This window comes from Lampetra fluviatilis, chromosome 5 (genome assembly GCF_964198595.1).
Source record: "Lampetra fluviatilis chromosome 5, kcLamFluv1.1, whole genome shotgun sequence".
NCBI classification, from domain to species: Eukaryota; Metazoa; Chordata; class Hyperoartia; order Petromyzontiformes; family Petromyzontidae; genus Lampetra; species Lampetra fluviatilis.
In genome coordinates, this window is record NC_136279.1 from 6,440,275 (window position 1) to 6,468,102 (window position 27,828).

At 46.1% G+C, this 27,828-nt stretch overlaps 1 protein-coding gene across 3 annotated transcripts; it reads left to right on the forward strand.

Annotated features, from left to right (window-relative positions):
* The first annotated feature begins 929 nt into the window (after nt 1-929).
* Nucleotides 930-24,882, forward strand: LOC144932472 (cytoglobin-1-like). Of its 3 annotated transcripts, none has more exons than XM_078856577.1 (4): nt 930-1,078; nt 1,398-1,522; nt 16,641-16,875; nt 22,516-24,882. In XM_078856577.1, the coding sequence occupies exons 2-4, from the start codon at nt 1,419-1,421 to the stop codon at nt 22,672-22,674; spliced, it is 498 nt and encodes a 165-aa protein (XP_078712703.1). In that variant the 5' UTR covers nt 930-1,078; nt 1,398-1,418; the 3' UTR covers nt 22,675-24,882. The 3 variants fall into 3 exon arrangements, with proteins under 3 accessions (XP_078712703.1, XP_078712705.1, XP_078712704.1); XM_078856579.1 differs by having other exon boundaries at nt 993-1,070; XM_078856578.1 differs by having other exon boundaries at nt 1,078-1,210.
* The last annotated feature ends 2,946 nt before the right edge of the window (nt 24,883-27,828 follow it).

Consider the following 27,828-nt stretch of genomic DNA (forward strand, 5'->3'; position numbering starts at 1 on the left):
ATGCACCCGATTGTCTTGAACGGCAAAAACAGCATCGAACAAACAATCGATGTAAACTCGCACGAATGGAATCGCTGTGAACGTGCGTGAACACTCATCATCACCTGTCCCCCTGTTCTCCGTGAATGTCACCACCTTTCCCGTGCCAAGTCCACTCTTGTAGGTCAGCTATCCACCACGCGCTGCCATTCCACTCCTATACCAAGCCGACTACCACCGTGCCAAACCCCCGTCTGTGCCTTACCAACCCACATGCTATACCTACCGAGACGTCCCTTAATTAATAACGTCACGAAGCAGTTATTAAAGAGTCGCATGTTGCTTCGGAGCCGCATGTTTGCCGACTCCTGCCCATGATAAACTGGACTCTCACGGTAAACTGGACTTCTTCCATGGTAAACTGGACTCAAATAGTAAAGTGGACTTTCGTAGTAAATTGGACTCTCATGATAAACTGGACTTTTTCCATGGTAAACTGGACTTATTCCATGATAAACTGGACTTTTTCCATGGTAAACTGGACTTATTCCATGATAAACTGGACTTTTTCCATGGTAAACTGGACTTATTCCATGGTAAACTGGACTTTTTCCATGGTAAACTGGACTCAAATAGTAAACAGACTTCCGTGGTAAACTGGACTCTCATGGTCAGCGGTCAGCAACCAAATAACAAGAAGTGCCATGTTTGTCGAATCCGGTAAAACAAAAAACAACAACCCCCTTAATATCTCAAAAGCCGCAATGTAGTACTTAAAGAGTCGCATGTGGATCTTGAGCCGAAGGTTGCCGACCCCTGAGCTTAACCCAAAGCTCATGTGGCAAATCCCCACCCCACCACCTCGCTCCCCTGCCTGGACTAACCCCGCCTAACCCTCCACTATGCCAAACATACCCCCCCACCACCACCAGCAGCCCTGGTTGGCCCCTCCTCCACCCCCCCCCCGCATTATTCGCTGGGTCAGGGCTTGACCTGCGAGTGACATGCGAGTTGAGTCTTTTATTAATTGGGGCATCGGCATTTTCGGCAGCAGAGGCGAGGCGGCGCAGCGGATCGCAGGGCACCTGTTTGTGAGCGAGTGAGTGAGACGCACGCGCACGCACGCACGCGCATAGATTAGACAGCTCCGCGGAGCACATTGCGGAGAGCGGCATCTCTCAGTGCCGTTAACACGTTGACAATCAACACGGAGCTAATCTACAGATCACTGGTGCGTGTGCGCGCGCGTGCGTGCGCGTGTGCGTGCGTGTGTGTGTGCGCGTCTTCGTGAGTGAGAGAGCGAGATATATTATTATTTTTTATTTGCTAGTGGGCGACCTGCCTGACTCTCTGGCTCCCTTTTGTGGTTTATTATTTTTGTGTTGTTTTATTGTTGTTGTTGTTGTTGTCGTCCACAGCCAGTGATTGAAGACTGAGCAATGGAGCAGGACTGGATGTCAGAGGAGGAGATCGAAGCGTTGCAAGACATCTGGGAGAAGGTGTTCAAGAGCGCCGAGGATGTCGGAGTTATCATCCTCGTGAGGTGAGCAGTGGGGAAACGCAGCGCACGGGCGGCAGGCGAGGATCGCCTCTCTCTCTCTCTGTCTCTCTCTCCATCTCACCCATCGCCGCGCAGACGTTTTGTAGACTTTTTGTTGTTGTTGTTGTTGTGTGCGGAGCGAACAAGAAGTGCACGCGCGAGCCATGCCCGTCGCGCGTAATCTTAAAGGCACACACTGTACCGAACGATTGCCTATATAAGCCGTGGTGGTGGTGGTGGGGGGGGGGGGTGATAAAAAGCTTAAGCCGAGAGACGAACGTTTGGCGCAAAGACGGGGCCATCAGCCCTTGCGCGCGGGGCTCGCTCAAAGTCCTTCTGATTGACTATCATCAAGTTACCGCCGGCGTTTGTGTGTGCGTAGGGAGCGGTGGTGTAGCGGTTAGCGCGCTGCGCTACGAACCTGGCCCACCCGGGTTCGATTCTCGCTCACGGCCAACACCGCCGACAATTATCTGTGTAAAGATCACCACTGGGGAGACAAAGGCGGCCGAGCGTGGTCGTGGCCACCCACACGCCCTCGTGGGTCGTGCCGGCCTTCATAGGTGCTCGCTAACAGCACTTGCCCCAATAGTCTGTTAAGGCTTTGTATGTGCTGATTGCATGCGTTGTGTAAGCTGCATACGTATTTGATACTTCATTGCACGTGCATATATAGACGCGATGTTGAAAGAGATGTACTTCTCGTGCTGCAGCATTCCCTGCCTAGTTCTGGGTGTGTGTACAAGCGGCGCATCGTGTAAAATAAATGCATACATAGTGACGATGCAAGTCACCGGGTAACTGATGTAACGGTGTTCTAGAAGGGCTAGAAAGCTGAAACGTGGCCCCAAGCGGTCCTAGCTTATACATGTAACGTTTCCGATGTCAAATGTCCCTCTATGGGCTTCATGGCCCGGACGTTGTCATGGGTACACTCATCATCGGAAAGGGGTCAGCTAAAAGTTCTAAATCGCTTCCAGTCGTGCGCAAAGCAATTCATAATAATAACGAACAATAATAGTATTCTCAGCTTCAAATCTAGAACAATAATAGTGTGAAAGAAAGTGAACCAGCATTATAACTCGTGATTGTAAACTGTAACAAGTGAGGTACAATGCAGTATTGATTCCATCCATCCTGTCTGTCTACGTTGCATTCGATTGAAGGAAATAACACCGCCGGTTAGATACAAAATCTAAGCGAACTATTTTTTTCAAATCCTTTATATTAAGTTTACTTGCTTGCTTGCGCGCTTACGACCGTGCAAATCTTTCGGTCGTTTTTTTAAGCCACTTCCCGTGATCCAATCGAGCTGACATTTTGCACACAGACTCGTTGTGCGTGACAATTTATTTTCGTGACAATTTTTCCCTAAATTTTCCACTTTTTAGGAAAAAAAATTTTCACTAACACAATCATATATTTTTCCTAAACACAGAAAATTATTCTGGATGAAACTCTTACTCAAGAGAAACAGAAATGAATAAAAAAATAAAACCGATGCCACGCATATAAAGGATTTATAGTGAAAAACTTTGTTTTTACTACTTACCAGAGTGGAGCCATATATAGCTTTTTTGTGTTTATAAGAATGTAGAGCTAAACTAAAATTCCTTCCATCAAGTTGCAACATTTTCGCTAAACGTTATTCACGTGCTTAAACTAACTCATAAGCTGTCACTAACTACACTAGAGCCATTCAAAAAAATTAACCCCCTTACCTGTGTGTGTTTAAACATAGACCGGAATATGGCAACGTTTAGTTTTGCTTAAACATTAAAGAATCCGTCACTATTCAAAATCAGACACCGAAGGGAAACAATTTCAATAACTGTAATGAAATGTAACCGCGCATTTATTTTGTTTTATTTCTCGCAGACACTTCTGAAGCTAGCTGAGCGTGCATATCGATCTGTGAGCTTATAATCAATAGATCGGGCTCCATGTTTAGTGTGAATTGAAATGCAAATATTCAAGTGCAGTCTTTCTTTTGCGAAGGCCTACTTGGGCACGCAAGTGATAAGCACACTGCACGACTGCTGTTATTATTAGTTGTGTGGTTGTTCTAAGGATACACTGTCTCCCGACACAGTAATGTGGATTTTCCATGTAATATCTCAGGGGCCAACAAATGAGACATTTAACGGCGTATAATAAGTACAAATGATTTATAACCCTTTGTCAATACACTGCTGGACAAAGGACTCCCCCCATGCTGTGTCCATCCTATGGGGTTGCTTGAACATACTTCACCACGCTGGTCAGTGCGGTGGTCCAACATCTATTCTAATAATTTTATTATGTTTTATTTTTATTATTTTATTACTTCCCTTCTACGTGACTTTACCGAAAGAACCAAGAAGATCTATTCAGATATCACTCACCAGCTATGATCGCCATGGCCGGGAATCAAACTCAGGTATCCGGGTTCCACCATGCCACAACTTCCAAACCCGGGAGAGACAATACGACTCAGCTTATAACGAATGCAAGCAATTTCGTTCAAAATATCCCCTCTTTTACGTGATGGGCCACTTGAAGCCTTGATACAAATGTGAATGTTTCGTGACATTACTGGGCACAGGCAGGATGACGAGTAAACACTGAGCCCCCGGAATCATCCGCCCTGAGCCAGATCGCATGGCTGCCCTTGTAAGGAAGCATTTGCCTTCAACAGGGAAACAACAACTGAAACAACAAGACCACTCAGCGGGTCTCCAAAGAGATCACACTGAGCTCAATGAAGACACCAGTGATGAAGTTTCCATGCCCCCCCACCTCCCCCCATCTGCTTATGCCCCCCCCCCCAAGGTATGGCACTTACTTCCCTTGGGTACTCTCATTTCAACGTCCCCCACACCAAGCCTCTGAAAGATCCAGAGCCCACAACAAGGAAACCGGCTGTCTTCCCACTAAGTGGATCCAGAACTTTGATTTAAAGCTTTCGTGACTGCAGGAATTCATATTCTTCGTTCTTCCCTTCTAAGTGACTTTACCGAATGAACCAAGAATATGGATCCAGAACGTTATTTTGTTTTTAGGGACATCAAAAAGAGTGTTCCCCTTCTCAAACTGTTCATCTCAGTCGGTGTTCTTGAGCGAGTGGTGTACATTCCGCATACTTTGGTTGGGAGCCAGTCTTCGGCTTTTGTAAGACAGGGGGTTAATCATTAATAGTTTCCCCCTCGCACCTCCGATGAGAGCGGTTGGCTACGTAGGGTGCGAAAGAAGTCCAACGTACATAGTTTGCGTGTGTTCGTGGCCGATGATGTTGGTGAGCCAGTGGATGGCTTCTTTCGTAGTCGATGGTGAATATCTCAAATGTTGCCGGGAAATTTAACTGAGACGGCAGTGGCCTGCTATGTGGCCTGCTATGTGGCCTGCTATGTGGCATGCTGTGTGGCACGCTATGTGGCCTGCTATGTGGCCTGCTATGTGGTACGCTATGTGGCACGCTATGTGCCCTACTATGTGGCACGCTATGTGGCCTGCTATGTGGCCTGCTATGTGGCACGCTGTGTGGCCTGCTATGTGGCCTGCTATGTGGCCTGCTATGTGGCCTGCTATGTGGCACGCTGTGTGGCCTGGTATGTGGCATGCTGTGTGGCCTGCTATGTGGCCTGCCATGTGGCACGCTGTGTGGCCTGCTATGTGGCCTGTTATGTGGCCTGCTATGTAGCCTGCTATGTGGCACGCTATGTGGCCTGCTATGTGGCATGTTATGTGGCCTGCTATGTGGCATGTTATGTGGCACGCTGTGCGTATTGACGGCTGATATGCTCTGGAGCCTAATGCCAATGTTGAGGTCTGCTAGCCACGAAAGAGCTTCAGGAGAGTGTCCGTGGAACTTTGCTGCTATTCCTCCATTGACGAAGCGCAGGCCACAGTGGTTCAGTACATGGGTCATGGTGCGGGTGCAGACGCGAGATGTGTGCATGTCTCTTAAAGTCGAGTGAGGCGGGAGACAATTGACAGCCGGGTCGAGATTTGTTGATTAAAGTGTCCCCCGTTATGATGCATACGCAGCATCGCTTTGCTTATCTGCAACACTGCTGTGGGCGCTGCTCGACCAGACAGGAACGCACTCTTGTTCAGGCTGGCTTTGACATTTCTGCGAGCCTTTTCCACGCGTCCTTCAAATGTTATCCCCCCTCAGTTTAAGGTCACGGGCAGGTATGTTGGATTGTGCTCATGCTTAAGCATGTTGAACATAAGAGGAGGCATTGAGTGCATACAATATTCCTTCCATCGCCTTTTGGGTCAGTGATGAAGACAACGCCGATCGTGGTGAGACCGATGCTTAAGACACGATGTTGGCGACGTATATTATTTGCTTTCTGGAAAACCGTGTCCAGTATATCGTTCGTGCAGAAGTTGAAAAGTTGACAAGTGACGGTGCCAGCATAGAACCTTGTGGCGGGCCATCGATTGAGAGCCCCTGTTCTGTTAACGTGACCATTCATGCGGGTCAGGTATCTGCGATCGCTCCACATTCGATGCGAAGGAGTCGTGTGGTGTAGCAGCACTCGGTGATCCTGGAGAGCTTGAGCAGCAGGCCATATCTCCACACGGTCCGTATCGCAGGCCCAGGAGAAGTTGACCAATGTCGGGCCTGCTTCTGCTGGAAACGGCAAGGACCTGATCAAAGCAACTGTGGCCCCGTCTGAAGCCAGCCCATTCTTTTTGCAAGGATGCCTTCCTTTCCATAAGACAGCTTGCTACACGCTGATTTCCTACAATGTGGTACTTATTTTACGCACCCCCGAGAGCGATTTGATCTAAAAAAGAAACTCGATGGCCCAATCCAGCGAGATATGTAACCCATCTTTATTATTGCTGATTGCTCAACTCAGCCCTTCATCCCTCCCGGGGCCGATAAAAAAGGTACCACTTTGTAGCGAAAACAATTAATGGTGGCCTATGAATGGATGCTCACCCGTCATGTTTGTTCATCATGCGCAGAGTTTGGGGGATGGGGGGGGCACCGGGGGGGGGAGGGCAATACCCCTCCAACACTGGACACCTTTATTCATATATTTTTAGAAGTTTACAATAAAGATTCAACAATTAATCAATGATATGCACCCACAATTCTTAAATGTGAGGGACAAAGTAAACCCTTGCTCCCCCCCCCTCCCCAAATATCGAAGCCAAACTCTGCCTATGATGCTGATGGAGCATGTGCACAGCAGCGCGAAACATTCTGCTTTAAACTACCTTGAGAATACATTTTTCCAACAATTAATTTTTACCGTCGGATGTCAACCAATCAAGGCAACCCATTGACACCGCCTTGCACGGAGGAAGCTCTTCCACTGCGGTTGTTTTGGTTTCTCGGCCCCTAGAGGCTCTCAGGGAAAAAATAATCAAGTGAAATAAGTAAATCAGTGGGACGGAAGGTTTTGTGTTTGCTGAGGCTCGAGCAGATGCCTGCCTCATTGTTCCCTACGGAATAGCCAATTGGTTAACAAAAGTTGACTGGCGGTAGATACGGCTGGGTTGCATTGGCGCAAAGGTCAGTCGGTGTGGTGTTTCTCTGGATACTTATGTTTCCTTCAACACGCAAGATGCTCATTAAGGAATCGGCCAAATATCTCAATGCAGGACCCTCCTGCTAAACGTGTCTTAAGACTAAGTGGTTATTTTCTGGCTACATCAAGGATATTCTTGTCGTTTAAGTTAATTCCCAGTGGTAATCTTCCCCATCAGCATAACCCACAGCCTCTTGGAGATTGCTGAAAGGTAACAATAGCTCAATTAACAGGTTAGCATTCAGTGCAGGTTCACGAATTTGTCACTTGTGCAGGATTTCCAAAATTAATACAATCTCAATTCAGTCCGCAGCTAAGAATGCCAAAGCCACCGTGAATTCCTGCCCAAGTGAGCATGGTGGCAAACATCCTTTCCTCTTGCTATATCTCTGAGCCAGTAGAAGAAATTCCACAATCCAGTGGCGTGGTTAATGTCCTTCCGTCGCACGACCACCGCTGACCTTCCAACAAAGTGGTACTCACTTTCTTGGTTCTTTCGGTAAAGTCACGTAGAAGGGAATTAACAAAATAATAAAATAATAAAACATAATAAAATAATTCTCGACAGACCTGTTTCTTCACCTGAGGACAGCTGCTTGCGTTGTGGCCGAAACGTCGTGATAATTATTTTATTATGTTTTATTATTTTATTATTTCCCTTCTACGTGACTTTACCGAAAGAACCAAGAAGATGAATCCCTGCAGTCACGAAAGCTTTAAATCGAAATTTGGTACTCACTTTATAAACCGTGGAGGAAGGAGGAGTTGAATCGACCATGGCGGGAATGATGGGGCGAGTCAACCTCTAACTGGGGTCTGAAACTCGTAAACCTTCCGACCGCGAGCTCCTATCGCCGGGCTGCCAAAGCACGTCGTGCCGTACGTGGCTGTGTTATATTCAACAATGAGCACCGCAGGTCACGTTAGGCGATTCCTAAAAAGGCCTCCAAATAATACGAGAGCACACCGAGCCTGCAACAGAACACTGGCAAGGAATGTGGGCCGGTCTATATTGCACAGCTCGGAACGAGCTATTAAAAATGCCGCTTTGGTGCACGCGGATGAAAGTGCTTATTAAAGAGTAATTGGGGTTAGTTGTCTTTGTAGACGGAGGACCTCGACCTTACGAAGCCATTCATTATTTATGTCCGCGCACTTTCAAGGAAAACAGCCCAGTATTCACCACTGTGAAATAGGAGATTGGTAATCCACATTTTGTCTGATAAGTGTTTGTGCATCTCTTCACAGTATATTCCAATGTTTGTCTCCCCATAGAATGATGACTTAGTAACCAGCAATTTCAGTTTCATTTAATAGGAATAGCCCTGTGAGCCATGAGGCTCTTGACTCGGGTGCAACCGCAACAAACCAAAACATGAACAAAGAACATCTTAAAGTGACCACGCGCAACAGAAAAATCCAGGAAAAACACAGCAAAGTCTTCCAGCAATGTACTCGCGGAAGGCGCAGCTGGGAGAGGAAGATCGGATGAATGTTCGGATTCATTGTTTCACTGTATACATACAATGGCCAGGATAATGTTGTGTAGCGGAGATATAAATATTCTCCAAAATCCGGCGAAATGTTGGGGTTGTGGTTTGGTTTATGAAGACCGAATGGATTTATTGATTTTCTCTGTGATGATTTCTTTATTGTTACATGTATTTTTTCTCTCGTTATTTATGTATTAATTATTTTTTTGAATTGCTAAGTAGTGGGGTTTTTGTTTTTGTATTATCTGCGTAAGGGCCCGGCTAATTGATGTGCAGTGTCGTGGGATGCAAGTGCATGAATGACGCTCTATAAAATTACATTCTTATCAATTATCCAAATCTTTATTTTGGAATAAATGTATGTATGTAGAACTTCTTTCGCACCATACGTAGCCAACCAAGACCAACACAGAATGCCAATGATTCTTCACCAGTGGCTTCTGTTACGATGGGTTTCCTCTATTCCTTTTAAAATAAATAAAAAAAACTGACCCCATCGCATGGCTACGCACACATACAAACTTCCCACGTGTGAAAGTCGGCCATACTTGAATTCACCATTGACCTCATTCAGGAAAATGTCGCCTGTACGACACTCACTGCAACATTAATTAAATATAAAAACTGGCACAGAAACTACGAGACCAGCTTCTCATCTACTGCATGGAAACATTTGATAGCTAATCGTGTTAAGCCTATTCCATGTTGACATCATATACAAATAATGCTCTACGCCCACTTTGGATTAAATAAATCCGAAACTTTCATTTCGCCGTGCAATGTACCTTTAAAATCTCATCACTCTGTTCTTTACTTCGAGCTCAGTCATCACTTTCATCATCATCATCATCAACTCAGATGGATACTGATTGAAATAAGTTAATACTTAATTCACGCACAAACACACACAACTCAGTCCCTTATCTATCAAAAGTCTTTATTTAGGACTAAACCCCTTAGCGCGCTAAACCGCTGCACCACCGCTCCCCACATCCACACACGCACACCATGTGCGCCACGCGCGCACAGTAGGCACGTGTCAGCCTGTTGCTGTGAGCCGCTTGGATCCAGCTTATTGCTCTTCGATTGATACGCCCCTGGAGCACAATGGTGAGAACCTCGATCACTGGATGTCACACATTGAAATGGTTGAAATAGGGAGCAGACATCGTGCTGCTCGAAGCAGACGTCGCAGCTGTCGCGATTTTCACCTGAAGACGGGCGCTTGTGTTGCGTTCGAAACGTCGTGATTTATTTCATTTCATTTCTACCTACGAGACTTTACCGAAAGAACCAACGAGTATGAGTATTGAAATAGTTGTTTTTTGCATGCGCGCGGTAAACCCTCAAATTAGACTGAATACCGCCCGGCATATACGAGGCATCGGGCGGGAGCGAATGCTTCACACTGTGAACTCTTGTTATCTGGGCCACGCACACTTGCAAACACAAGCAAACGTTGAATGGCCAGCGTGCATCGTAGTGTATGCGCAAGTTCCCCAATGATAAATAAGTATAACCCGTAAAAACAAAGTTTTTCACTATAAATCCTTTATATGCGTGGCGGCTAGAGTCCTCTCGTCCTCTGGCTTGAGATGGCTGCCACCTATGGGTCAGATGATCGCATTGCACCATTAAGCAATTGGTAATTAAATATTATATTTTTGTCCTAAGAAGTGTAAAATTTTGGAAAAAAATTTTGACGAACATTAATTGTCACGCACAACGAGTCTGTGTGGAAAATGTCAGCTCGATTGGATCACGGGAAGTGGGTTAAAAACGACCGAAAGATTTGCACGGTCCTAAGCAAGCAAGCGAACTTAATATAAAGGATTTTAAAAGTGCTTGCGCGGTGGATACTCGGGTTTAGTGCAGCGCTGTCGTAGACGGCACGGCCACTGTCGCATTCGTTCATAGGGGCAGGCTTTCTGAAACGTTAGACCGAACGGCACGTGACATTGGAGGCAATGGACTCTGCAAGAAGCAATCGATTATGAACTTTTACAGTCATTATATTACAGCGATGTAGCCGTTGTTGCTGAGGTTTTCTTTTTTAATTATAGCCTCTGGTATGACCGCTGAAACTGAAGCTATAAACTAAGCATTAATTATAGCTGAACCTGGGCCGGTACCTTTCAAATGAAGCCGTTAAATGCAAACCGTCGCTAAATAAGTACAAATGACAAAAGCTCAACGTCATTTGTCAATAACACTGCCGTCAAAAGGGGGACAAATTGGAGATTAGTCAGGTCATGTCGCTTGTCTTCATACGAGAGTGATAGAGAGCCCATCGAGATTGAGTGAACAGCAGTGAAAGCCTGCACTATGAACCATGTGGCCTTGATCGATATGCAGTTCTAATAATGTTTCCATTTAAATAGTTTAAAATTGGCATTGATTGGATATTTAGTCGTAACATAAACACCCATCAGTGGATTAATGTGTTCAGTATTATGAGTAAAAGTATCAAAAGTAGCTGGCAGAGAAGCCACACACGCGTTACGTTTAAGCGATGCCACAACACTGTGTGGACATATGCAGCGTCTAATATGCGACCACATCTCAAGACGCCGCACAAATAGGAAATGAATACATCGTCTGGATGGAGCCCCTCTGCGCTCCCGACGGATGGGGTTGCGGCAGGCCCAGGAAGAGTTGCGGCATCTTTATTTTTTTAGCGTTTGTAGCTTTTTGTTTTTGGACAAACTGTTTGACTCCAGAAACGGATGTCCTCTTGACCCCCCCCCATCCCAACATGTGCATCTGCTTAGTTTCAAGCGAGCAAACATGCATTGTCCAGTGACAGGGGGGACACCCAAGCATTTTTTAAATGAGCCTTGCAGGTCAGCGCACCGGATGGGAGTGCAAAGCGGCTGCGAGATGTGAGTAGATGGTTAAGAGAGATCACTGGGAGGAGGGGGGGGGTTGTGGGTGGTAGTGTTCTTACCCTTACGTTCTGCCCTATCCCAAACCCAAAGTGGCCAGAGCCAGCATCAAAATCCGAATATGTATTTATACCGGAGGAATCCAACCAGCTCTTAAGCTATTTTTTCCACAAATGTCCGGTCGGGTCGGGTGAGAGCGTCGAAAACACGAGGCGCGATTTCAACTAAGCCCACACAAAATAACCTGCGCTCATCTCGTTCTGTCGAACGATGTTAGGCCACTCACCCCCCTTGGGAGCACGCGCGCGGGGCCCGTCTCGCGCTGACGGCCCCCGACTGCACGCGCCACACCCGCGGCTACTCAACTCTCTCCCGTGCGCAAAGTTTTCACAAAACCCGCGGCTACTCAACTCTCTCCCGTGCGTAAAGTTTTGACAAAACTCGCGGCGACGCGATGGCTTTGCAGGGCTCGGCCACCGTCGTCACAAAGAGTGCCTTTGTGCGTCCACCTGTGAACCCGGTGGCCTCGTTACAAACTATTCAACTGTTGTTGTTGTTGTTGTTGTTTAAAATAAAACATTAGCAGGTAAGGTCCACTGAGCTGTAACACTCTTTTTCAGAAGCTACTTGGCCACAAATGGTAGCTCAACGAAGCGGCTTGTCACGTGGAAATGTACGGCAGCAGACAAAAACTCTTAAGCGCACGTTGATTCTAAATGGGGAGGGAAAAAACCGGAGGACCCGGAGGAGAATCCACGCGACAACGGGGAGAGGAACATGCAAATTCCAAATACACGGGCGTCAGGGTCGGGGTCGAACCCGTGAACCCTCCTGCATACCAGGCGTGGTAGTTAAAGTTTCGCCACCGTGGCGCCGCAAGATTGTGCGTTCCCCGCCGCAATGTTGTTTGTTCTCACAACAAGAAACCATCGCTGGAGTTTTAATGTCGCAAACCGTCGCATGAATTCTGGCAGCAGTCAAAGCGGCCGCGTGGCAGGAGGGAGCGGTTTCTAAAATATTTGCCACTCTAGTGACGCATCCGTTCGTCAATTATGTTCTTGCACCCACGCCACAAAGGTATCGAATTTCGTCTGAAAGAATTGATTACTCGGAATTAATTCGTTGCATGTGTAAGAATTATACGCTTAACGTATTCAGAGACCTTCATCCACCACTGGATTTATAATAGCCGCTGATGATAATGATGGTATGCTGTTAAAAAAAAAAACGAACAAAATTCTACAAATGAGACGGAAAATGTTTTTGTTTGACAAATACAATAGAGCTCGATTGCGGAATCAAAAACGCAAGCCCGAACCGCCAGACAGTTCATGGAATCGCTGGGGCCAAACCCAATTACATGCCTGCTACCTTTGCTCGGTGCTTGATTGCACTGCATTGCCATTTTTTTGTATTTTCAAAGGATATCAGTAGAGATGTGCAGCGCATGTACAGAAGCTCCTCGGTATTATCCAGTAGCCCGCGAAGGTAAAATTGAATCTCTGTTCACTGGGCCCGGCATCTCGAGTGCATGGGTGTGGAGCGACATTGCTTGATGTCAGTGTTGAGAAGTGATGTTGGCTTCAGGTTAGGCTTGTGTCATTCCATCGGGTGCTTGCTTTACGATACGAGTCACGATAAAACTCTATTGAATGGGCTGTATGTACAGGTGCAGGCCTGTGTGTTTGTGTTTGCATATACAGTAACTTAAGAATCCCAAGGAGTGCAAGTGTGAGCTACATATCCATGCGCCGTCAGAAAAAAACATATCCCATTTTCCAAAAATGCAAGTTTGTGTGAGAGGGGAGTTGGTGACAATGTTTAACGGCGAAAACAAAAGCTCAGCAACCATCTTCTCTCGCTGCCATCTACAAGTTGTGAAGCGATGGGATAGAACAAAGTGCACGTTTGGGGCGAAGGCAAAGAGAGAGAGAGGTGGATTGACGTCTCCACCGCCTTTGTAAGATGAGCTGGAAAAAAAACACTTTAGATTTCGTTTCGATTTAAAGCTTTCGTGACTGCAGGGATTCATATTCTTGGTTCTTTCGGTAAAGTTACGTAGAAGGGAAATAACACAATAATAAAAATAACCAAATAAATTCTCACAACGTTTCGATTGCAACACAAGCAATCATTGCTGTGGTTTTTCACACATGATGATGATTGCTTGTGTTGCAAGCAATCGAAACGTCGTGAGAATTTTATTTGTAATTTTTATTATTTTATTATTTCCCTTCTACGTGACTTTACCGAAAGAACCAATAATATTTAGCTTTCGTGTTAAGTGATAATTCAATGGGGTTGTCAAATTATCTGATAAGGGGATAACAAAAAAAATAACACGCATTAGTCTAGCTCACATTCCATCTCTTTAAAGCAATCGGCCTTGACAGGTGGATGAAGTTCTGTGAAAATTACGCATTGGTGCGGGGTGACACTAAAAAAAAAGTCATACTTTCTCTCTTGCTATTTCACCTTCTAATAACAAATTAATTCTAGTTGCACCATATCACCTTGTAATCCGTATATAATTACGTGGACTTGGGCAGAATGCGTCACGACGAAGGACAGAGTGGCAAGCTAATGCAGGAAACTCCCACAAGCACGAGACCATGTGTGTGTGTGTGTGTACGTTGAACTTCTTTCGCACCCTACGCAGCCAACCGTGATAATCGTAGGTTCTGGGGGGGGAGGGGGGGTGGACAACACACTATACTAGCTCCTACACATGACAACAGATCGCGTGTAGGAGCTAAACGGACCGTTGAACTGCGGGTCCCTGGAGATGTGTGGGGGGGGGGGGGCTTGGGGAGACCGTCATGCAGCAGTGGAGTGATCATGACTGATGATGATGATGATGATGATGTTACAGTCGATATGTTTTTGCTCATTAAAATAACAAGCGTGACCCTGCACAACACATTTTGACGAGCCCAACTTGCTTTCTAACTCTCACACGGTTACCTGTAGGACAAAGACAAAGACCCCCCCCCCCCCCCCGTATAGCCTTAAACGACTGTTGGGGCAAGTGCTGTAGCACTTATGAAGGCCGCCACGGCACACAAGGGGGTGCATGATGTTAACGACACACCACACCAGGTACTACTCATTTGAGGCCGAGTCGACCTAGGGGAGGCCCAGGACCGGTTTAAATAATCGTCACCGGTGTTGGCCGTGGGCGGGAAGCAAACTCGTGTCGTAGCGCGGCGCGCTAACCGCTACGCCACCGCTCCCACCACACACACACATATGCTTGTGTTTATCGCCGCAAGTTCTCAAGTGAAACGATTAAAAAGTGCAACTCACAGACTCCACTTTGTGGAATGTAAGTTTACGAGAGGTGGAGATGCAAGGCGAGATATGCAACCCTTAAGAAGTGGAAAATCCTTTGTGTAAATAGGCCACCCACAGCTCCAGAATTTACGTTGGGTTTAAAGAGTGTTTGCTGTGTATACTGTAACCTTTAAACCCAGGAGATGCCTGGCTTTTTTTCCTCCACGAAGCTCACGGTCAACCTTAAACAGCGTCCGCTGCACAAAACATGGCCGCAGATGCGGACACCTCATACACAAATGGAAAAGTATAAACTCTCCAGGAGTATAAATTTCGATTTAAAGCTTTCGTGACTGCAGGGAATCATCTTCTTGGTTCTTTCGGTAAAGTCACGTAGAAGGGAAATAATAAAATAATAATAATAAAACATCATAAAACAATTCTCACGACGTTTCGGCCACAACGCAAGCAGCCGTCCTCAGGCCGAAACGTCGTGAGAATTATTTTATTATGTTTTATTTTTATTACTTTATTATTTCTCTCCAGGAGTAGCGTGCCGCTGCGGTCATCAAGAACAGACCGTGCAACGGATAACGACGCAATGCCCCGATCCACAAATACGAAGGACACTTTACAGCGATGACACACTCCGCTCCTGCTCCTGACGTGGTTATCTGCTTGCTTGACCACCTGAATGTGAAACTGTAAGCTGTTGCTCTGCATCATCTACATCAGCAGCTTTCCCCACCTCCCACCTTTGCCCCCAGCATAATTTCCTGCCTTCCTTACACCATTAAAGAGGTCATTTTAAAGAGGTCATTTTAGCGGAAATGGTTAAACAAACGTTTTCAAATGTTTGTTCAGCTTATTAGGCCCTTGAGTTATACGCTCTATAATTCCAATTCTAAACTGGGCAATTAGCAAACGTCCTGATTTAATTTATTGTATTTTATACCTACGTGACGTTACCTAAAAAACCAAAGAGTATGGATCCCTGCAGTCACGAAAACTTCAAATCTAGATTCATTAGCAAACAGTTACCCTTCTTTCTGTCTGTAAAAAGAATATCCCTCAACACTGTAGCTTTAAAAAGAAACGTTTTTAAATTTCCTAACTCAGATATTCCAATCATGTTATATTATTTTTCGTTTTGTTTTGGTTCCTGGACATCTGTGAAAAAGAGCTTTATAGCTCATCGGATTCCTCCAATATAAATATGATGATTCTGGTACATCCCCCCCCCCCCACCCCTCTGCTTCTCCCGGGCAACTGGTGAACACTCAAAAGAGGATCCATTGTGTCGTCACTTGTGGATCAATCCTCTTATCCGCGTCGAGGCTTGAATCAAACAGAATCATATCGTATTGGCGCAGCTTTATTCGGACAACAGAGGTATTTTTTGCGAATAAAAGGAGTTTTGCCGTGTAGTGTGTTTATTGGTAAGACCTCTCTGACGTAGCCGCGAGAATGCATTTACACGTTTTTGAGCTGTCAAAACCGGTCGTCGCCGGCGGACGCTCGCTTTCACAAATGCATAGACGTGAAAACTCCACCACATTGACAACTAAAACAAACTTTTTTTTGTATTTGACCAGGCAAGGCCCACTGAGCTCTTTATCAGAAGCGACTTGGCACGTGGACATTTATAGCAGCCAAATACTCTAAGCGCATGTTGATTCTAAATGCAGAGGGAAACACAGAAGAAAGATCCACGCGACCATGCAAACTCCAAATATACAGGCGTCAGGGTCAGGATCGAACCCGCGACTGCCTGTACACCAAGCGAGACAGTTAACATCTCGCCACCGCCGATGTTGAGCAGCGTCGCACGCACGACTCCTTCGAGCGAGGAGAGGAGACACACGCGCCCGTGCCTCGACAGCCACCGACACACGCCGGCCATCCCTGACAATGCCGATGCTTTTCTCCCTCCCCGCAGGCTCTTCACCGGCCACCCGGCATCCAAACAGTACTTCGCAATGTTCAAGGACCTCGAGACCGCCAACGACCTGAAGGCCTCGGCCAAGCTGCGCTGGCACGCGGGCCGCGTCATGGGCTCCCTGGACAAGGCCGTGAGGAGCTTGCGCAACCCCGAGAAGCTCATCCAGATCCTGCACGCCGTCGGACTGTCCCACGCCAGGCAGGCGACGCCCGTCGACGTCAAATACTACCACGTAAACGGCTGCACCGATCTTGGCACCGATCTTGGCACCGATCTTGGCGGCGACGGCACCGGGTTGTGCAGTGAGGGCTCGTGGAGCCGGGGCGTGCACGAGCGACTGGCCGTGAAGGTCAACGGAGTTGCGTCGTGCGGTCGCTCGTGTCGCCCGGCACGCGCGCACGCACGTGTGTGTGTGTGTGGGTGCGCTGGGTGTATCTCGGTCATCTCATCTCAGTCATCTCGGTCATCTCGGTCAGTCGACCCGTGGCACCTGCTGGGTCTGCCCCGTGACCTCCTGCCAACGGGCGTTCGACACTTCACGTGGCCTCAAGGTGCACTTGGCCTGGCACAAGCGTCGTGGTGACGTCAACGCCACTTAGTGGCGAATGGCGGTTGTTGTTGTTGTGTGTATAAAGTTAGGGGGAGTGGTAGTGTAACGGTTAGCACGCTGCACTATGAACCCAGGAAGCCGGGTTCGATTCCCGCTCATGGTCAACACCCGGTGACGATTATTTGAACCAGTCCTGGGCCTCCCCGAGGTCGACTCAGCCTCAAATGAGTACCTGGTGCGGTGTGTAAACATTGCCACTGTGGGGAGATAAAGGCGGCCGGGCGTGGTGCTGGCCACCTACCCCCTCGTGTGCCGTGCTGGCCTTCGTAGGTCCTCGCTAACAGCACCTGCCCTAGAAGTCTGTTGAGGCTGTGTGGGGGAATTTTTGTCCATCAATTAAATTGATGCCTAATGCTCACAATACAAGCATAGAATAGTGTGTTTAAGAGTTGTTTACAGTTTATATGCTGTCACATTTTAGCTCATGGTGGAAGTGATACTGTGCAAAAATGAGGCAAAACTAAAGATGTAGAAACGTACATTGAACTTCTTTCGCACCGTACGTAGCCAACCGTGCTAATCGGAGGTGCGGGGAAAGGACAACAAACTAAACACACAAAAAATGGAAATAATATAAACGACACTGTGGAAACAAAACAACAAATAATTGATTCTTGAGTCGTATCACAACCGCGAAATGCTATCGATGCATCGATTCTCTGGTGGGGAGTAAAATCGTGACAAGCATCGTGATGTGGCCACGTGGTGGATGTGGCCAGAGCACCGACCTTACACACAAATTATTATTGGTTGGGGATTGACTTAGTTCACCATCCATTGAGGGTGGATTAAAATCAGAACTGCTTTGTAGGACACTAATAAGAAGAAGATGGTCACAGCCATAGGAATGTGGAATGTACATCCGCTTACTCGTGCCCGCTCCAGCCGTAAATTTGCACTAACCGCCACTTAATTTGAATGTGATGACACTTGGACATTTGATTATGGGCATTTACACATATATACTACTTCCTATCAAAATGCGGTCTATGTTGCACAAACAACATTGAAAACACGACTTAAACAAAAACAACAACAACAATGATAATAAACGCATTGTTATTGTAAAGGAGAGCCGACACAAGATTGCAGGGGTTTCGTATTTAATCCTTTTCTCCCATCCACACCTGTCCCCAGCCGTCCCAATCTCGTTCCCGCCAAAGACCCCCTCTTCCCGCCCGTTCTCCCCTTATATCTCCTCGATTACCCCTCCCACTAACCCTCCTATTGGTGGGAATCCTTCCCCGAACACCCCTACGTTATGATAAAAACAAATGCTTGTTACCGTTAATAATTCCACAAAGTTTCTGCAACGATTGGACGCCGTGAAAAGTGCATTTTTAAATGTGCCCCCCGTACTTTACCACCGTTTACATTTTTTTTACGTGAAAACTCAACCAAAAATACAACGATGCACATGCATCTTTAATAATTACTGTACAGAACAACCGTTTCTAAAAACAGACGGCTCATCAACAATGCAGTAATTATATCCACAGCGAGCACCTCACTATTACCCCGCTGATACAGGTATCTGTGTATGTGTGCACAGATGATTAACTTGAGCTCATTCACGGGTCAGTTAACGTTGGCTTTAACATTCCATCCAACACTACGTCTAGTGACTTATCAGAAAGAAAAACTGATCATTGACATATTCAAACCACGGCGTGTTCAAACAGGGAGCTTATATTACACACGTTGTTGCGCACGCGCCCCTTCCTGTACAGATATTTTGTCGATCCTCCGCTGGGTGAGGGATTCCTATGCCACGCGGCTCTTTGGGGGTAAACTTGACCATACTTGATAATTGGTTTTTTACCATTCTATCTGGCAACAAAACTGACACCTTTTTTACAAGGAGTCATGTTTGCATAGACAACAATACCTGCAGCCATAATGCAAACAAAAAACATAACTCTGATAATATATGCACTGTCCTTGAAGTTGATTGGTCCACACCCGAGACAGCTTTCCTTAGAGCCTAGTCTCACATGGGTTGAACCAGATGACGCCAAAAGGCGCAATCAACTTCAAGGACAGTGCATATATTATCAGAGTTATGTTTTTTGTTTGCATTATGGCTGCAGGTATTGTGGTCTATGCAAACATGACTCCTTGTAAAAAAGGCGTCAGTTTTGTTGCCAGATAGAAGGGTAAAAAACCAATTATCATATTTTTTACTGGCAAATGAGATTCCAATGGTGTAAATGCTTGACCATACTTCTCCACGCTGATCGGTGCGAGCTGGCGATGACCGGGAGTGTACTGTAGGTGTGGGAGGGTACAAGCACCGTGCCATCACGGATCTTGCTGCGCTGCCCCGAAGCACCGCTTAGCGTAGCAATCTTGTGAAGCACGATGACCGCTCATCCGAGCGTTATCCAGGCTTAAGTTCGGAGATCTGGCGGGATGAGGGGGAATTCGGGTGGATCGGTCATGGGCAAATGGCATCATCGGAGAGAAACCATATGACTCTGTGATCTTAGAGCCCTTGCGCTACTTTTGTTTATGGGTTGACACTGTGGGTTCACGGCAACGTTTCACATTGCCATAGGTCAGGGGTTGGCAACCAAAGTAATAAGAAGAGTAATTTTTTTTGCGTTCGGTAAAAAAAACCCTCAATATTTCAAGAGCCGCAATGCACGTGAATACGAGACGGTGATGGTCCTTAATAAATAACATCACGAAGCAGTCCTTCAAGAGCCGCATGCGGCTCCAGTGCCGCAGGTTGCTGACCCCTGCCATAGGGTGAACCAATGCCCTGTGGATTGATGACATTCTACGTTAAACTCTGTATGCAGGTCATCTGAAACGCGTGGGCTGTTGTGTAAATGTTGGGTACCCTTGTTTATACAATAATAGCCATGCAAGCTCAAACGTGTGCGTCGATCCGCAGTGTTGTAAGTGCTTTGTCTGGATGCTAACTACTTCCCGACTGCCGCCTTTCTCCAGGATACAAGTGTGCGTGTCTCGATGGAAATCGATGTCATCCAATTCACATTTGGAAATATTGGCATTCACGTGGGTTTTGTGAATTTGCATTCATAATTAATGGCGCGCTTCGTATGTTATTTTAAATTCCTGCAGCGATTTCGGCTTGGATTAGCAGATGAATGGCGGCACTCAATACCGTCACTGGGAAAACCCATGCGCAGGCGTGAAATCGGAGCATCTGAATGCCCATTTGGCGAGACCATTCAACAGAGCGTATCACATTTTAAATACACGGTTAAAAATACAACGTGCCAATTTTTGCTTGCATTTTTTTCATCGTAACCACCGTCACATGCGCCAGTTGTCTTTCGACTGGCACAAAAAAACACACCTACATCAAATCACGCGTCAGAAAGAAAATGTATTGTATACACGGAAGCGTATTCCCCCTCAACTGAATTGAATGGGTACGTTTAATTGGATCATTCACGGTGGCTCTCCTGTCTCCAAGAGGGATGTTTAAAAGTAAAGGTGCCTCGAGCCTTGCAATTGTTATAGCTGATGCCACTGCTGGCAGAAGGGCCTCCATCCAGAAAAAACTAAACTATTTTTAGTTTACCAGGTTAAGGCCCACTGAGCTGTCTAGCTCTCTTTCAGAAGCGACCTGGGCTCAAATGATAGCTCAACTAAGTGGCTTATCACGTGGAAATGTATAGCAGCCGAATACTTTAAACAGCATGTTGATTCTAAATGTGGAGGGAAAAACCAGAGGACCCGGAGAAAAATCTACACGACCATAGGGATAGAGAACATGCAAAGTCCAAATATACAGGCATTGCCAGGGTCGGGATCGAACCCACAACCTCCTGTATACGAGGTGAGGCAGTTAACATGTCGGCACCATTGCACTCGAGATCGAACTCTAAAGGGTATCAGACGTGTTGGCAGAGTTTAATCCTAGATTTGAAGCTTTCGTGACTGCAATGATTCATATTCTTAGGTTTTTTCGGTAAAGTCACGTAGGTAAAAACATTAAAATAAAAATCACGACGTTTCGGAAGCTTGTGTTGCCTCCGAAACGTCGTGATTTTTATTTTATTTTACTTTTTAATGTTTTTACCTACGTGACTTTACCGAAAAAACCTAAGAATATGTTGGCAGAGACGGACATACGGACTCACACGCCGCCCCACCACTCGCGACCCCAGTGATCGACCGACTATGCTGAACCCAGTTACACTTCTGGCTGGACAGAGTTCGGTGGTGGGGATTTAAAAATAAAATCCTCATTGCTTCAACTGCCACGCCTGGGAGATGGATTCGAACCAGCGGGCTCCCGATTGCCAGTCGATTGCGCTCACCATTTCGGCCGGACACCGTGTTAAATGTGTGTCGTCTGCGAACATAATTGCACATCCCTCCGTGGCTCCAATCCATCATGAGATGGGCGGTGCTGTACGCGAGTACACGCTGCCCTCCTTCAACGATTGTCATTTTCAATTAGTGCTCTCTCCGTCCGCTTGAGAGATACCGCGAGAGATACGAATGCACCTCTATACTCGAACACAACAAAGGCAAATCTCTCCCTCTAGCCGCACAGACTGTTTGCCTTAACCGGTGCTCGCTAACGGCACGGCGCATGAACGGATGGTGTGACCTTAACCATTCCGGCCACCTGTCTCTCTCCCCAGTACGAATGGCTTATACATCACTCCAGGTTCTTTGGTTTTTTCGGTAACGTCACGTAGGTGAAATAAAAAAATTAATGAAAAACTAATTTTCTTTTTTTTACCTACGTGATTTTACCGAAAAAAACAAAGAATATGGATCCTTGCAGTCACGAAAACTTATAATCTAGAATCACTCCAGGTACTCGTTTTGGGGGTAAATTAACCTCGGGGCGGCCCAGCATGGGTTCAGATGTTAATGACCACTGATATTAGCCGTGCCTGGGAATCGTTTTGAAATCACCGGGTTCGTAGCGCAGTGCGGTAACCGTTAACCCACCGCTCCCCACAACAGCCGCCATTCACAAATCAGTGACGTCAAGTCTTGAGGCTTGTGAAGTGTGGAAGGCATTCTCGTAGGAGGTCACGAGATAGACCCAGGTGTTACGGGTCGACTGACTGATATGACTGGCAGATGCACCACCTGTGCTCCACGCTGTGCCACCTCGCTGTGTGTTGCCCATTAATGCACCCCCTACCAAATCCGCGACCATGTTGCTGCTACGAGACATTCTGTGGAGCAGCCGCGGCAGGAATAGCAATAAACGCGACTCAAAATGTTACGTGGGACTTGTCACTCTCTCTCTCTCACACACAGATCCTGGGCGGCATCATCATGGACGTTCTGCTGGAAACGTTTAAGGACGAGATGTCTCCGACGGCGCGCGGTGCTTGGACGAAGCTGCTGGCCACCCTGTGCACCGAGTTTGAGAACGCGTACAGAGAGGAGGGCGTCCTGGAGCAAGCGGCGGCCTAGATGATCAAAGAGGCTTCCGGCGTTGAGGAAATCGTGGGGGGTGGTGGGAGAGGGGGGCGAGGCAAATACGGTTTAATTGGTGTCGTGCTACCTTTTCACAATGTGTTCGCAGTGGACCAGTTGGGGTGGCGGCTTCTTGATAAAAACGCGTGTGGTGTGCTACAAAGGCATCCGTTGAATCCTTGTACAGAGAGAGAGAGAGTTTGGGAACTGCAGCCTTTGAAGCGGCAGCTCACTGGTGGGGAAATGCTTACTTGCAGATGGAATGAGAGATGTTTGGTTGGCAATTGATGAGTCGACGCTTGGATTCTTTATTTACTGCCTTTGTACGTTTTAATTTGCATGATTTTCTTTATATCTTTTTTATTGTTTTGCTTCCGCCTCCTCCGCCCCGGCCGCAATTATATTCACTCATGTCACCTTTATAAATCATCACAGAGAGCAGCACATAGCTTCTTGCCCACATTACGTGGCACTATTTAAATGTGCTGCAAATGATGTTTATCACGTGGTCATACTTTTCTTTCGTCCACACGGGTGAAGCAAGCATGACCTTCAGTTGTGGCGAGTCATTGGTGACGAGGCTGAGACCATCAACTGACTACACTTGAAAGCCTAATTTCATCAAGAGTATCTGAAACTCGGATTCAAACCCAGGATTTCAGTGAATATGCTTCAGTCTTGTGACATGGTAATAGCTCTCTCAACCTGGCCATTCTTATCGATTTATTTTCGAATCGATAACTGACTACGTCCAATTTTGTTTACCCGGTACATTTAGACGTCTGTATGTTTCATCCTTACAGATGTTCTAAATTACTCACAGCATTGCACATGTTTACGATGACAAAACTCTGTATCACTGCCTCCTTACTTGAGAAGATATTATCATTATTATGGGTGACTCACTCTTGGTGCTCCACTAACTACAATACACGTTTAAGAAAGCGACTGTTATATTATATGAAATGTTTTGGTTTTAATAAACATTGTGTCAACAAACTCACATTTTTAACGGTTAATAATTGGTTTCCAATAAAGGTTCATTGGGAAATTCCGCGTTAAAGCTTTAAAGGTAGTATCGCAAATTATTTCACAAGGGTAAGAAATGCAATATGATCATTTTTCAGTGGGTTTGCCCATTAAACTAAAACACAAATAACTGCCTGAACTAAGGCCATTGATTCAAACAGTGGGACGCACTGCGGGGGGAGGGTGCTACATTCAACACAGCCTACAGCAAATACAGCCGCTCGCAATTATGGTCCCAACGCTGCCATCGGGACAATAGCGACCCATGATAAAAAAAAACACCCATAGCGGGGCACTATTAACATAGCTGTTTACGACGCGACTGAACAGTTCAAAAAGGTTTTATTTGTCTCCCTGCTCAAACAAGCATTGGGCTGCTGGCGCCTATCTCTGTTGGTGGCGCTAAAGCAATGACGGTAATTCCACATTCTCGTGGTGGGGGAACCAGTCGCTCCGTAGGTCGAGTAAACTCTCACCACATATTCCGTGTGCAGGGTGTATAGAAGAAAAACTCAAGTTTGATAGCTATCAATAATATCAATAACGTGTTTATTACGGGAGCCCATGCTTGATAATTGTGGATGCTGGATCTAAACCAAATCATCTCTCTCATCGAGAGTTCAATGCCGACCCCTTACTGCCCGCTCACCACCCCAGGTCGCCAATTTTAACAGACTACTGTGTGACCGTGCGCATTTCCACCCACCTTTTTTATAATCTCAAAATAAGCAATGGAATTTGAGGATTGAATGCTTCACTTGCCTAAACATATTTCTCGGTTTTTGCTTCTTGTTGTTGTTGTTGTTGGTATTTGAAATGTTTACAATGTTGCCAGGCAAATTGTCTGCAATGCTCACCCTGGTGGTATTCCTTAGCCATGTGGCGATGGTGGGGAGAGTGGGGCGGTCTATCAACAGCACACATCATTGTTCAACCTTGCACAAAACAGGAATCGCTTTACTGACCATTGAGAAGTAATAGGCAGAGTTAACCCTTGCGAGGATTTTAAAGTGTAACCTTTCCGATCATGAATCGAGCGCTCTTGCAACCCAGCCATCCGGCCAGACACATTGCCAGTGCTGTATGTTATACTTACAAAAAATATATTTCCGACCTGTATTACATGTTACATTATTGTTTAGTTTTGATTAAAATCTGAATATAATCTTTACACAAGGTCTCAATTTCTTCATTTAAAACGATTCAACTAAACTCTGCTTGCTGCACTCCATGTGTTCTGTGTACGACTACGGTGAGTCAACGCTAAGACATATTCGCTTCAGTGGGTTTTTGCCGAGCCAGATTCTCGGAAATGTTTATGGCCAAATATAATACGTGTCAATAAATGAGATGCTACATCATGGGACCTTTTTTTGCCAGTATCAAAGCAATATTCTTTGGCAGTATCTTTTTGCGTGTTCACCGCAAGTACGTGTGGTTAATGCAGACTTGATTCCTTGCAAAAGGAATCTATTTGGTGTTTGAACATCTTAACACCTGTTTTATTTTCCAGAAAGGGTAAAACCTATTATTTTTCAAATGAGATGCTGGCAGAAATTGGATATAAGACGGAATGCGCCGTGCCATTTAAATACATCCAAGCCTCTCTCATCAGCATCAATCAGCCTCTTGGTCATACATAAACATTGACTAGACACATCTGTTATAGAGTGTTATCTGCATGCTTGAAATTATTCGTGAGAAAAAACTGATGCCAAAATACTGGGAGGTCTGCGGCGAGGAAATCGCGGGGCGGCATGCCAGGCAATTGCACGGCAGCAAACCTTTATGCATATTCTTGTCGTGGTTTTTTAAATGTATTGTTGTGTTAAAAAAAAACCTTGCTTACAATTAATTTAGTGTGTCTTCAGGTTTATTCATGTATTCCACCATTGTCGCAAATGCAACGAAGAAATAGGGTTCCGGTTAAATGAAATCACATCGTTGGAGTGGCTTGCATTAGAAACTAACGTGTGATCCATTATGAAAGGAATGCAGATATCCACAAGTATGAATCAGGAGCGAGGGCTCTCAGTGGTTTCATTACTGAGCAGTAATCCTGCAGGAAATAACACATTCCGCACTTAATTCCAAGTGCCCGAACGCTGCACACGTGTTTTTTTCTTCGACAAAGCTGCCCGCGTGTGGGAGCTGCTGTAACCCGGAGAAACGCCATAAGACTGGGTGGACAACTTATATATTTTTTTTTACCCCAATGTTATCCTTCTGTGAGTGAGTTCTCCCCTTGCATGCATAAATATTGTATTTGTGTAATTTAAACTCTGTTTGTTTGTTTACCAAATTTACATGATGTTTGAATAAGTAAAAAAATGAGTTTGCATAGGTTACAATTCTGTTTAACAGTAGGCTTTCACGATCAACATTATCCATAATATAGGGTTTTGGGATAGATGGTTTAAATATGTGTAGTTATACCCGCCACCACCCCCGACACAGCCAATTAGTAATGATTGTCAAGTTAACAAAACATGGCTATTCGTTACTAATACAGCACTACACCGGTGCGCTGGAGAGTAAACCCACAACATTTACATGACCCTGGTACTCAAAACACATTTGTAGTGTCGTCTGTGCGTGTGGGTGGGGTGTATCGCACACACAGTCACGGGCCCCCTCTCTCTCACGACCCCACTGCCGCACGACCCGTCCCAGACACGACCCTGTCCACGTTGCACCGACGGCGCCGACCGGGGACAGCCAACCGCGGAATGATCGGGCGAAGGCGGCGGCGACGACAGCGAAGACGAGACGAGTTCAATCCCAGAACCGGCAGCCCGGAGCTCGCGCTCTCCGCTGCTTTTATTCCCCTCGGCCCGGCTTGGCTCCACCTGAGCCGCGCCTCCCTTCTCGAACCTTCCAGAGGGTTCCAGGGGCTTCCACACGAGGTCTACCATGACCCTTGCCCCAGTTCCTCCGCCCTGCCGGCACACACGTGCTCAGCGGTGTGTGCGAAAGTGCCCGCCTGCAGTTGCTGCTGTTGTCCAACAGTCAGTGCTATGTCACTACACATTGATGCCACAAGCCGGAAGACGGATTTTGCAGTGAAAGCAGCCGGCAACCTTGCACAACTGCACATTAGAAAAACATACTCTTTGGCTCTTTCGGTAAAGTCATGTAGTTAGAAATAAAATAAAATTAAACAAATCACGACGTTTCGATCGCAACACAAGCGGTCGTCATCAGGTAAAAAAACGTCGTGATTTGTTTTATTTTATTTTATTTTATTTCTACCTACGTGACTTTACCGAAAAAACCAAAGAGTATGGATTCCTGCAGTCACGAAAGCTTCAAATCAAGATATTAGAAGAACAATTAGCTGCACTCGATGAATTTTGAAAATATTTTGGAAATAATACAGTTTCAACTTATGTAGCATCTAAATGCTATCACAACTTAAGCAGGAGGAACTATTATTACATGTTGAGACGAATTAGATTGATTTCACAAAGGAAATCTGCCTGTTGAGGCATGCCACTTCGATGACTACCTTTTGCTTTAAAGTTGTACATTAACATGTTTGACACGAAATGGGCACAGACTTTTCAGAAATGTAACTTGTCATGGATTGATTGAATAAACTGTTCCCACACGTAACCCTTATGACCCCTGACATGAGATGAATTTCTGCTCGCCTGCCCAAATCAGCCTTTCAAGAGGTGTTACGTTGGCTGAAGAATAAGCATGAACTTGGTAGACCACGATCAGTCATCCTCACAAATACGTTTACACTCATTTGTAACTCTCTGATGTTACGATGTCACCATAGTACAGCTTCATCCGCTCCTATTTTCACCATCAGAGGCCACGACTTTTCGAATGCGCAGTTGGGCACACAAGGGTGTCACCATCTTTTGAGCAGGCGATAAATCTGCCAGAAAGTGAAAAAAAAGCTGTAAAAAAACGTACACTCGGATACAAGGGTCATGCTCAAATCCACTACACAATAGTGACCAACATTGCACTGATTTAGGTTGCAGATGTATTCACATTCTGTGATTGCAACACATTTGTAGAGGTCACACAGGTGAGGTCTGGGTGGTGTCCCTCCAGTGCATTTGCTATCGCCATGAAAGTGACCACGTGCTGGAAGGTGCACAGAAA